We start from the raw sequence: 13,205 nt of genomic DNA, 5'->3' as shown, positions 1-13,205 counted from the left end.
CTTCAACAGGTTCTGTAAACCTCACCTGAAATACCTAGGAAGGGCTACTAAAGATGAAAACTCCCCACTTGTGGCCAAGAAGGTGCTTTAAAAAGCAGCAGTCAGAGAAAAACAGGCAATAGATAGCCTTTAGTGCTACAAGATGGAAAAGCTATGAGGTGCTGAGAAGTCCTGATAGACAGAGGAGAGGAAATAGGAACTGGATTTTAAAGAATGGTACTTATGTGATGCATCACCCAAAAGAGATAATGGATCTTGTTCCCTACTACTACTTTCCTGTAAACGTAAAGAATCAGTGAGTAGTGAAACCGAACTGGAAAGAGGTCCAAGCATTTGGTTTTTGGACTCTGTCCCTAAGAATAAGAGCTGAGGAGCTTGAGCATTCAGGCCAAGAGTGGCAAAAGGAGTATTTTACCACTTCTGGCCCCAAAAAATGAAACAGTGCTCGATCCTTTCAGTGATTACAATAATTGTGGAATCCTTACCGGAATTTAACAAAGAGTGATATCTTGCTTTTAAACAAAGATGTAAATATATTCTCCTGCTCAGAGTAAAGGAATGCAGTAGATAATCTCTTGATACACTTTGCAGTTCTGTATCTTTTTTTTAGGATCCAAAATGCATTTTTCAATAACAGCTTTTAGAAGTCCTATTTTACAAATAAAAGGAGTTAAAGAAATTTAAATTCTTTTTTTAGCAATGTTTTTTCTTGTTTGGCACATCAAGATCTTTTATTTCTCTTGCCATTGGTCTTGCTGTATGATTGAAGATGATAAGCCTTAGTGCAATGCAAAATAAAGTTAATGCAGCTAAGTAATCAGTTCTCCATTTGTTAAATAACACTTTTTAATTTAAATTAATGATTGTACCTAAAAGCCAGCCAACCATGACAGCTGATTTGAGAGTTCAGGAAGGATTCTTCTTTGTGTAGGTATGTCTTGAGTTTTGGAACTAACGTGCTCTGGTTTTCTTCTATTACACAAAGCTACTGTGACACTGAGTATAAACCAATATAAAACTTGGAACTTCAGTGTGAAGAAATGATGAAATCTTCACTAGTTTAAAAGCTTAACACATTTTAGGAAAGTAATTTGTAGTGGAAAATGTTTGCTGTCTGTGTGGTGTTCTGTCATCTTTTTTTTTTTTTTTTTTGTTCTGTCATTTCAAGGATTAAGAGTTTAAGTAGCTGAGAGGAGGAGACATAAATGATTTTTGGCTGCTATATGCTTATATATGTATCTTGAATTCACTTTGGAGGACTTATGTGACCAAATTAAATGCAGTTAGATTAGTTAATGTGGATATAGTATCCTTCAGTATTTTCTAAAAATGATCAAAACATCTTATTCAGGAGGAGATGGATTTAGACCACTTAAAGTTTAATAATTAGGGATTAAACTGGTCTCATGCATTTCTTTGAAATTAAAAAATAATAATTAAAGAATTTCCTAAAGTAGACTCCATTGAATTAAATTTGGGAAAAATGACCTACTTTAAATCTTCAGTAATTAAAGCTGCATTGATCAAAAGATAGATCAAAGGTGTGTTTTTCATCTTATGCAAGCAAATTTTCTCAAATGAATCCAGAAGTTTTAGTGCTTATAAAAGTCATCCTGACAACAGGGAAGAATTAAAATACACATTCACAAAACAGGCAATGAGAGTACATACTGCTTTGTGGTAGCCACATTAGAGTACATTCTTACAGACAGTGCCTTTTTAAAGGACAAGGCTGATAAGTGTGCATGTGCAGTTATTCCTTTCCTGCTAACAACTTGTTAGATGTGCTTGCAAAGTGTCATTTGAAAACGTTTGACCTTCCAGTCATTACAGATGTACATAATGGATACTGAAAGCACTGACATTTCAATTAGAAAGGAAGAATCTAGCCATCAGTGCTTTAAACCCTCAAATATCTGTATTGTGTGTATTCAGAGAAATTACAAATTTTGTAATAAAACTAATTTAACTGATACTTTAGTTCTGACTAATATGATATTCAAAATACTGAAAATTGGGAATTTTGCAACAAGTTTGTTTCCAAGGTCAGAGACTGAAATACTGAGCTAGATGCTTGAGTGTCACTGTGTTTTCCATAATTGAAATAAAATAGAAAAATAATTGGCGCAGTTTAACTTGGATTTCTTAATTGTACATAGCTCTACTTAGATAAAATAATCAGTAGCAATTTCATTTTGCAAGATCATAGTTTTATTTCAAGTTTCTAAATTTAATACACTTGGTTTCTAGGTGATGAAAATGAAGTTTCAAAGTGTCATGTTACTGATGGCTCTTGCAAACTTTTTAATGAACAAGAGAATAAGCTCAATGGGGGGTTAAGAAAAACTAGAAGACTTCAAAAGGTCAGTTTAACTAGACATTAAGCTCTTTTCTTGGTGAATCATTGAATGTATTTAAAGAAAAAAACTGCATTCTTTATGCACTATCACCTTAAAAACCTTTTCTGAATCTTATTTTCCTTGAAATATTATGTGAATTGTGTTCAAAGACAATATATACAACCATGGAACTCAGCTTTCTGTATTAGAAACTTGTACTGGCAGAGTTATGTCAAGTTAACATTGTAAGGGAGTTTGGCAGACTGGCTTAAACCACTTTAGTCCCATTCTGTTACCCCCTGCAGAAGGAAAATACACACAGCACAGTAATGGCGTTGCTGCACAAAGAAAGTCCTGCTGTGGAGCAGTGTGAATTCCACAGAACTTGTAGTATAGCTGTGAGTTCCTGACCTGAAAAGATGTTTATCCTTTTTGGAGGAATTACTAAACATAGTCATTTGGGGCAGGGGGTATGTGGTTTTTTGTTGTTGTTGTTTTGGGGGGAAGTTATTTTTTGTTTTTTCTTTTGTAAATATGAAACTGATCAGCAGGAAAATAAATAGTAGTTCTTTTTATCAGTAAGTAGCAAGTAGTACAATTAAAAGGAGAGTACTGATTTGTTTTGAGAATGGGAGGTCCCAAAGCACTGAAAGAAATATTACGTAATTCTATGAAATAAGTTAGTTAGATGTTTCAATGGTAGCTATTGGTAGAGTTTCAAAGAGATTGATCAAAGATTTTGATCCTCTCTTATATAAAAGTTCTCAGCAGGTGCAATTAGTAGGCAGTTCAACTCTTAAGCTTCTTGAAGGTAGGATACTAATCTCTGTGGACCAGTGATCTGTTCTGGGGTAAAAGTATGATTTGACTTCCTGCCTGCATCTTATTACTTGACACATTTCTTAACTATTTGTTCAGTTTCTCCTTCTGAACATCAACATATATATCATTTATATAACTAATAACTTTAAGCATTATATAGAATGTATAAATCAACCTCATTCTAGATTCGCCTTTTGTAGCTACGTTAAGATTGCCTATGTTTTAAGCTAAAGCATCTGTCCAGAACAGCTTCATTTCCTGCAAAAGAAATATGACTAAAATTGCTAAATATATTGCATATCCACAGACTATAATCAGTGGCTCTTCTTAAAGCTATCGCCAGAAATAGTGCTTAGATTTGTCAGATTTGATGGTACTGATTCCTTTTCCTGTGTAATTACGTTACAAGAGCATTTTACATTATTTTTAATTTTTATTTCATTGTTCTTAACATAAATGTCCCAGCATAATTATTACATAATAAAGAGAAACAAAGAGCAATAAAACATTCTTATTGTTCCTGGCTTTCAAACCAAGGGCCAAACATTGGCCTTCAAGTGAAAGGTGGTTGTCTGTGAATGTTGCTCTGTAGTATCCACCAATCTTTCTCTTGCTTGTTGCAAAGCTTTTTCTGTGAGGTGTCTGAAGGTAGCAAAAACTAAGTTATAGCTGGAGAAAATTCATATTCAGTGTTTTGAGGTAGCTTCTTTCATTCATCCATTTTCTGATTAGGAAACCTAAAGAATACAGTCACTCAAGGAATAATACAGATCAATTCAAATCTCATTAACATAGCACACTCTTTCTCTCGAGTCGTGAATGCTTTGTTTTGTCATTTTAAAGGCTTCCTGACACAGTCTGTTTGTACAATTTTTTTTAATTATAACATACAAACTCTACAAAAAGGATGTGACATTTAACCAACAAATTTGCACTGAAAAGCTTTTAATACATATTTAAAGACAACTGCTGGAGGAAGGGAAAAGAATATGAATTAATGTTCATGAATTTATCTGTTGAAGATCTATTATCCATTACTTGTATGCAAATATGCATACAAAATTTTTAAAACCAACATTGGAGATCTGTAGAAATTCTTTATGAAGAAATTTTAAGAGGATATTGTTTTGGTCAAAATTAGACTAAATGTCTAAATTCTTGTAAAAAAAAAAATGCAAACCTTCTTTAGTTCCAATCAAAATATTTTTATTAAGCTTTTAAAACAAACCTGAGAAAAGGGTTTTTTTAATATAAATATGAACRCTTTCTTTGAATGATTGCAACTTAAACATTGCAACATTCTACTAATGTTTAGCAAGGTGAAAGTGAAGTTAAAATACAAAGTATTGTTTTGTTTCCTTTACCTGAAGCAAGAAGTGTGTGAGAGGATTAGCACAAATATTTAAAAAAAAATGTGATTTTATTGACTTATAGGATTATGGAGAGCATTTTAATGCTTGTTTCCATTTCAAAAGGAAGCACATGTGAAAAATACACGCATAAAAGAAATGTCATTTCATAGCTATTTTGATGGAACAACTTTTCTAGAAATATGAATATCCAGACCTTTTCTTTCTAAAAAAGCAATGCTTGAAATAATATTTTAAATTATATTAATTGTAGAATAAATGCAATTTTATAATAAATTGTTCAAATATAGGGCTTCAGATCATATTGCTGGTGTCCTAAGAATCCATTTTAAAATGCAGTCTGTTAATTTCATTATTTGGCTTTAAGATTCTCAATCTGGAAAGCAATGTAAATTGCAGTTATTTTTTTTCCTAGGAAACATAGTTTGAAATGTAATCTCTCTAAAAATTTTAGCTGTTTGCTGAATGTAATTCTTAAAGAATATCTGCACTGAAACTTTATCTAGTACTTTTATTATAACTCCATTCTACAGTGAATGTATGTCAGGTATATAGGGTTTGTAATGTGATAGTAAAACTAAATTTACAAAGGGCACACAAATAGCTGAAGGAATTATGGCCAGAGTTAGGTGTTTGTTTAATTTCATTTGGTGTGGTTTCTTTATTATAAATGAAGCTGTAGATTTGGTGTTTCTCTGCAATGCCATTGTTATGCATTTGTTTTCTTCAAAACCTCATGCAGTTTTAGTTTTTGTATGTTTTCTGCAGAAGTTGAGATAGAGAATGAATTTGTTTAGGTACATTTATATCAGAACTGTAGGTTACAAGTGCTCATGTTTTTGTTCTTTATCTGTACTATTTATATAGGCATGCTCATTGTATTCTAACATGGATGACTTCTAATCAAGGTTATCTGAAGTTCTTGCTTGTAAACTAACAAAAGCTGTGAAGACAGAGCAGTCTATAACAGCAACCTCAGGCATGTTGGGGGAAGATAAGTGAGACTTTAACCTTAGTAGCATCAGGAATGAGCTTTTTTTATAACAAAATCAAGAGTTTTAAAGTGCTGTACTTATTCACACAAAGGTAGATTTTTAAAAAATGCCCTATGTGTAAGAGTTCTTAGATTATGGGTTGTCGTGCCTCAAAGCTGACGACAGTTCCAGATCGTTCTCATGCGGAGCTGGTAAGAACAAGTGGTGTGGGTTAATACCTGCGAATGTCAGCAGGTGGCTTCCCTGGTCTAGAAATCTAAATTGATGACACTGGTGTTCAGGGATGAAATAACCCTTTACATACTGTGGTGCATTTTTCAATTATTCCATGGATTTAAATACATTGCTCTTTGCTGCTCTGCATAAGGATGACCCAGTGATATCACTAAAAACCATAAAGCCAAAAATTTATTCAAATAAATTCATTTCAGTAGTGTTAATTTGTTGGTATAATGTTGAGTGCTCATTTCATTGCTTAATGTCACAAAATGTGTGCATTCATCATCACATTTGTCACATCACAAATGCGTACATTTTGCACTTTAAACAGATCAGAGAGACTCATTATGAATAACCAGTTAACTGCCAATTTTTTCAACTAAGAAGTTGTTTGGGGTTTTTAGAGGGATATGGGTGGTAGTGGACTTTTTTTTTAAGGACCTAATAGTATCATGTCACTTAGAAATGCAACTAGAATAAATTTTACATTCGAAAACCCCTAAGAAACAACTGTCTTTTGAGTGAATAGAGCAAACTATTTAACCGTGTGAGAAAGCAGTTAAGTATCATAGGGGGTAATTAAAAACATATTTTCTCAAAGAAGACATCATAGACTTAGCTGAAATTCCTTAAATTTTGTTTTCAAACAGATTCATCTTGGTTTGTATTTCTGTAGCTCTTGGATTTGACACTCATCTTAGATTTTTAATACTGAACTTGTGAGATTTTTTTGAGAGAGATTTTTATAAAAAAATCTCAGCTCACACAATGGAGAAACTGGTGTAAAACAGGCCATCTTTGGATCCTGTTATCAACACACTGCTTTTTGAAAATATTTTGTTCATGGCAAAACAGATTTTAGTGTCCTGAAAAGTCTGCAACTATAAAACTTGAAGTGCCTGGCCAGAAATACAAGAAAGCAACTTTATGTCCATAAATGTGCACTGACTGAAACAGATTGCATCTCAACAACATCTTATTTTATGTTTTCCTTCCATTTTGATTTAAGTCACTAAATAGCTAGGTAAGTATTTTAAGAACTGATACTTGAAATGTTACTAACTTCCAGTTGCGAATGAATGTTAAACTACTCTGAATTAGACATGGTGAGAGCACTCAAGCTCATTTATAGTTAACATTGATGGTGTTGGAACTACCTGCTTGTTTATGGTCTGGGGAAAATGTTTGATTTAGTGGGGGGAGGTGGACAGATGGGCCTGGAGAGTTATTCAGATTGATTGCTTCTGTGAGCAGAGATGAGATGAGCAAGTAAAGCTGCGAATTGTAAGAGTCTGACTGACTAACATTAAGGTTAAGTTCTACGATATTGACTGAATGTCTGATGGTATGATTTTATGAGAATCTGATTAGATCATGGAATGTTTCAAGTTCAGCAGATATCTCATCCTACATGAAATAATCATGAGCATCTGACCAACATCTAGCTGAGGGCAACTATATAGTTGATTGTTTAATTGTAGTTATCTAGCTGACTCAACATACTGAGAGTTGAAGAAAGGGTGGGAAACAAGTTATTGAGCATACTGCATTGTCGGACAATAACTTTGAAAGGTAAAATTGTCTAGTGATAAAAAAGATTAAATGTTATACATAACTGCAGAGAAGTGCTGCCTTGGAGCGTCTGAAATAAGCTATTGAATGGGACATTGAAATCCAGCAAGATGGTTTGTTTCTACTGGCAAGATGCAGCTTATTAGTCATTATTATAATAATTAGTCATTGTTATAATCAAAATATAGATGCGGTCATTTGTTCCAAACCTCTGGATTTTATAATAATACTAACATTTGAGAGCAACGTCAATACCCTTCTATGGCAAAAGGCACAACCTTCTCTCAAATGCTAAAGTTGAGTGTTTCTTGTCTTCCTGGTGAGACTTGCACCTGCTATCCACACTGTTGATTGGATTGCTGTTTGAAACTCTGGAAACATATTCCATTCCAGTGATGTAGGAGGTGGTTGACTTTGAACTTTGTCATCCTGGCAAGCAGGGTGGTTAAGATCCAGGGAGCTGAATTCACCCGAATTCTTATCGAAAGTTGTCACTCAATTTCTATCCAGTCAGCAGACTCGCATATTGGTTCTCTTTCAGAACCTTATTCAAGAAATAGTGGCATAAGTATACAGAGGATTTTGGTTCTGTCTGCATAGAATTAAGAAAAAAATTTTCCTGTGTTTCTTCTTTTCAGAAGATACGCAGATATGGTGATTTTTTGGTCTGGAGGCTTACATAAAGTCAGAACATAATTGCTCTATCATAATCCAAGTGTTTTTGGTTCCCCATCTTAATTCATATTTGCAAAATAACTACCTGGAGTTTTACATATGCCTTTACCAACACCTGTGTAATTATGGAAACTTTCAGAGAGACATCACACTTTGGTAAAAAATGATCATCTAGGTGCTATTCATTAGGACTCCTTCACTTACTTTAAGGCAAGTGGGAGATGGCGTTAGAGCCAACTGTGGTGAAAAGTGTATATGGATAAGCACAGAAAAGAAAATCCTAAAATCCCAAGTTGTTTGAAGTACATCTACACCTTCTCTGTCCTTTTCCTTAAAAGCCCATGGCATTCTTGGATGTGATGGTGGAAGAGAGGTGYAAGAAATGGATGCAGTTCTTTTTCTGGCTCTGATCATGAGAAACTGTGCATAAGTACTGTAGGAAGTATGAGGGCAAAATATTCTTCGAGTGCTTGAGACGTATGCCTGCCTCACTGAAGAAGGTGTGTATGTATGGTAAGACTTAACTCTAGTTGCTGGTAAATAGTAGTTCTCTATTTCCTTGGTACACTGTTACGTTTAAAGCTCTAGGTCATAACTATCATGCCCAAAAGCCAAATAATCCACTGGACTGCAGCTGTCTTGGCAGCGAATCAGTATAAAACTGAGCCTATTTTCCCTCTTGGCATCAGAAACCACCAGGAGGAAAAGCAACTGCTGGCTAGATCCTCTTGTTTGGGAAATCTAACTCTTGGAAAAATGAACATCCTATGTAAACTTACTGATACCTGGCATGACGCTATAGGCCGGAAATCCTTTAGTTGACGGAACTGCTTTCTAAGTGATATCCTCACAGCTCTTGAAAATTGTTGTAAATCAATGTGAACAAAAGACTTCCTAAACTCTATTTCAAAGCATTTGACATATCTTTCCATTAATGATTCTTTTTAAAGTAAATTAACAAATACCTTCGTTGTTTTCTATGTCTAAATCAGTTTATGGATTCTAGGTGTGATCTCTGTAGAACTGCGGTATGAGCTCRCAGAAGTCTGAATGGTACAGTAATATTAATATACAGTCTGTTAAATAAGAGAAGTCTTGTACCATATTACTCTTTAATAGTTGTACCTTTTTAGTATAAAGAATCAGAAATGCTGAAATCTGTGGCTGTTCATCATAAGTACACACTCCAGAATTTCTTTTTTAGAAGAATTGTGTCTGTGTATGACTAATTCATATTCCTTTAGGAAAGGAAAATTCCATAATAAGCTGCTTTTTAGAGAAGAAATTCTTCATACAAAGTGGGTTTAATTATTTTCAACTTGTTGTATCTATGCTGAAATTATTTTTTTCTTTTACTCTTCATAATATTGCTGCTGCACATCAAAGCCTTCAGTAAGTACTGTTCAATTAAGTTGCTTATCTTATTGTCTAGAGGGCAGTAAGGCTTTAGCTTAGACTGACTCTCTGACACAGGTGGGTTACAGTCTTGTTAGCAGAGCATTTACTGAAGTTTGCCATCTTGTATCCTAACCTATAGCTAAAATCCAGTCTTTGGGGGGGAGGGGGAGGGAGGGCTGCAAAGGGTGATGTTCAGGAGTATATTCATCTGAAATTCAGCTCTCCTGCTGCATGGTTGGAAATCTTCAGAAGATTTCAACTATCCAAATTAACTTCACTGTGTTAATTTAATTTAACAGTTCAGGTGATCTAAAGATGGTTCTTTCCCTCTTATGATTTCCATCTCACAACCTGCACAATGGGACTGTATCTCTTTGTGCCTCAGTCGCTTCTGTCCGATGTCAAACCCATCATGAGCAGTGTCATTGAGCCCCCGACCTCTGTAGGGAAGTGGCTGAGAGGCAGGCCTGGTTTGTTCTGTTCCTTCCATGATGGGTGGTCACCACCATTACCAAGATGGAATGGACGGCTGATGAGGGCTTAAAAACCATGCCATTAGTTTCACTAGAGCTGCTCTACTGTTGCCCTCTACTTTTGTAAATTTTTTTTATCTCACAGTTAGGATGTCTCAGTTGAAGCCATATGGAAAACTTTACTACTAAAAGGCAACTGAGAACTATGCTGCTTCTTCCTGAGCAGTACCAACCAGAAAGCTAAACATTAACCTCTACCTGTTTGAAGGGCTTGGGCTTCAGTCAGAATGAGAATCACTCTTGCCTGTGCTTGCCAGACACTGTAGAAATGATAATCATTGGCTTTTGGCTTTTTATGTCATGCTGATTGACTTTTACCTTTCTGTTGGCAGTCAAAGGGGTGAGAAGGAGTGTCTTTGTTACTCAGCTTTCCCCTTACTCTTTGTCTGTCTTACAGGAAAAAGACAGTTTCTAGTTTTGTTAATGGCCACAGCCAGATACATTGAAGATGCAGAGGGCTGGGAGATCTGTCCCTTGCTGCAGAATTTTGTATCACCTGTAGTTGATTCCCCCCCCCCCTTTTTATTATTGTTTTTAGCCATTATGGTTGTGTTTAGAAACTGAAAATGTCAGTAAGTTGTAAATCTTTTAAGTGACACTGCTACTCTGGAAAGTCTGAAGTGACAGCTATTCATCATCCTTAATCTTGCCCACAGAACTTCTAGGGTTCCTATGCCTGTGATTATAGGATTCCTCATTTCCAATACTTGACACTGGGTGAAATTTGACACCCTGGCACCTGTCATGTCATTTTTATTTTTCTGTCATGTTTTAACCTGCTTTGTTTTTTCATCTTTCCCCATAGTAGGATTGATTTGATTAGGATGGACACATCTTTCACATCTCCAGGATCAAAGCAGAGCTCCTATTTTTGGCCAGGAAATTAAAGTTGAAATTCACTTTGCAGCCAAAGGAATCCAGAAAATAACAGTATCAAAGGACTGATAAGGAGAGATAGGCCAGCCAGAAAGTAAATTATAGCTTTGAGTAATCACTGTTTAAAACTACTGAATAGTAATCATTCACTACAATTATGAATTATTGTCAACTATGATTCATGGTTACATGAATAGAATAAGGTAGTGCAATTTAGGGATTGTTTCTTAGAAACAGGCTTAAAGTTTTGGAACTTCATTATAACTTTTGTAGATAAAAGCAGAATGAAATTAAGCTGATTCCTGAATATTTCTATGCTCCACATAGTTCTGTTTTATGGCTCCTGTAATAGTAGGACTAAAGAATGTGACTTCTGAAGTACAGCTGTAAAGATTGAAAGCAAATAAATATATAAGCTCTGAGTCAATCTCAAAACCATCTGATGGAACTTCAGTAGCCAAAGGAAAAAAAAGATTGAAAGAGTATGAAATGGGTAGGGATAATACTCTTGTACTCCTTTACTCTTTATTTGCACATGTGCCCCCCACACACACACCCCTACCTCCCTACCTTTTCTCCCTTCCCTCCAAAGTCTTGGATCCTGGCATAGGGGCCAAAGCGCATTGGGTATCTTGTTGAGTCCTAAAGGTGAAGGTCTTTTTATGCTGTTACAGTATATGTCTAACAGAATGCTGAAGATTATTCCTTTTGGGATGTAGGTGAACTTCGGTAAGTTATGGAATACCCCGCATATTAGAGGAATATTTGGAGTAAGCAGTACATGCTTGAGAATTCATTTGTATTGCCTGATATCCTTTCTTGGAGAGAGAAGGAAAAAAAAAAATCCGAGGCCTGGGGACTTGTCCCAAAGACAAAATAAGATCTAATTTACTTAGGTCAGAATTTAAGCAGTGACAATGTAAAACATTAATTCCTATCAAGCAAATTCTTATCATGAATGTGTTTTATTCTTGAGAATTAGCCTGGAAAGACATTTTTTTTATGGTCACTTTTTAGTTCATTTTGTCACTCATGGTATTCCTAGGGAAACAAAATTTGAAGTCACTTTTTTGAAAAGCAGTTGTACAATATGACTTCTTTTATTGTCCTTCAGCTCCAAGAAGCACCCGCTGAAACTTAGCAGTAACAAAGAACACATTTTGAGGTTGGATGTCTCTTTTGTGGTGTAGGTCAGTTAACAGGAAGTACTGAACTGTGTTTTAAGTATTGGGAGGGTTTAGAAATATTGTTTCCTTTGAGGTATTGAAATGCCTGTTTTATATTTCATATGACTTGGAATAATTTGATTGTTGGTGGACTCTAAAAAGAAATATCAATGCAACAGTAATCCTCAGAAGTATATAAAGGAAAGCTGAAATGTGAAAATGTTCTATAGGTTCATAGTTTATAACAGTCCTCATTTCAGACCTAAAAAAAAAAAATCGGAAAGAAACATGTTCTGATTTAGAGTACAAATATGCAGCTTTTTAGTATTTGGAGATTAATTATAAATAAAAAGGGCCATTTAACTTAATACCACCTTTTTCAGTGTTTTATTAATAGTAATCCTGCTACAAATGTGCATTAGAATTCATAATGATGCTTACCAGATGTCTTTTTGCTAGTCAGAAATGAAAATATTAACTCAAAATATTTTGCAATAAAGCAAATTGTAAAATAAAACAGATACAAGTAGTGTAGAAGAAAAATTGTATGGCAAGGGAGGGGAGAAAGCCATTGACTTAAGATGTATAACTGAAAATTAAAGCAAGTTTGCCTAATTTTTCTAATGAGTAACCATCTTAAAGAAGACTGCTTGTCTTTATTGAAGCAGTAAAACAAAATGTTGTCTGCTTGGCAAATGACCTCTAACTCGCTAAAGATATGCTGTTCTGAAGGAAGATGGAGTAATAGTTTGGAAGAAATTAAATGTATACCAGTCTCTACTTTTTGTATGCATTCTTCTGCATTCTTGAATCTTTGTCTTTAAGAGAGCACTGACAGAGGAGGAGCACTGAAGACACTTGCACACAGTATTCACTGTACTCTGTGATGTACTCTGTACTCCTTATGCTATGTGTTGTCCTAATAGAAGCTGATTTTTCAGGGTAATGTCAGGACAGGCTGTGGGTTTCCCAATTTCTGTGAATCCAGCATGTTTAGTACCTTGAGGGTGAGGCATTAAGAAACTGCGGGTAACAAACATTTCTGCTCTGAATCTGAGGAAACAGTTGTAGGAACTGAAGCTACTTTGTTGGCCTTTGTTTATAGTAATGCTTTTGTTAACAAAAATTTTGGCGAAACTAGTGTTCTGATCATTAGGTTAATGTTTTTGACATTTCAGTTGCAAGCATGGATGCTTTTCTGCACTTCCTCAAACTAAACAGGTGCATCAGGATCTGGATT

General features: G+C 35.0%; 1 protein-coding gene across 10 annotated transcripts in view; it reads left to right on the top strand.

Moving 5' to 3' along the window:
* Nucleotides 1-13,205, top strand: part of MCPH1 (microcephalin 1) — a 135,906-nt gene that overhangs the window by 19,799 nt on the left and 102,902 nt on the right. For 9 of the 10 annotated variants that reach the window (XM_026088913.1, XM_026088911.1, XM_026088912.1 and 6 more), the window contains one exon: nt 2,251-2,363. In XM_026088913.1, coding sequence (XP_025944698.1) covers nt 2,251-2,363 — 113 coding nt within the window. Of the gene's footprint in view, nt 1-2,250; nt 2,364-2,644; nt 2,810-13,205 lie in introns of all 10 variants that reach the window. The other variant, XR_003257289.1, reaches the window with a different exon arrangement.

Source organism: Apteryx rowi, unplaced genomic scaffold (genome assembly GCF_003343035.1).
Source record: "Apteryx rowi isolate R43461 unplaced genomic scaffold, aptRow1 scaffold_796, whole genome shotgun sequence".
Taxonomy (NCBI): domain Eukaryota; kingdom Metazoa; phylum Chordata; class Aves; order Apterygiformes; family Apterygidae; genus Apteryx; species Apteryx rowi.
The sequence above is the reverse complement of the archived record's forward strand: the minus strand, read 5'-3'. Positions and strand labels throughout refer to the sequence as shown.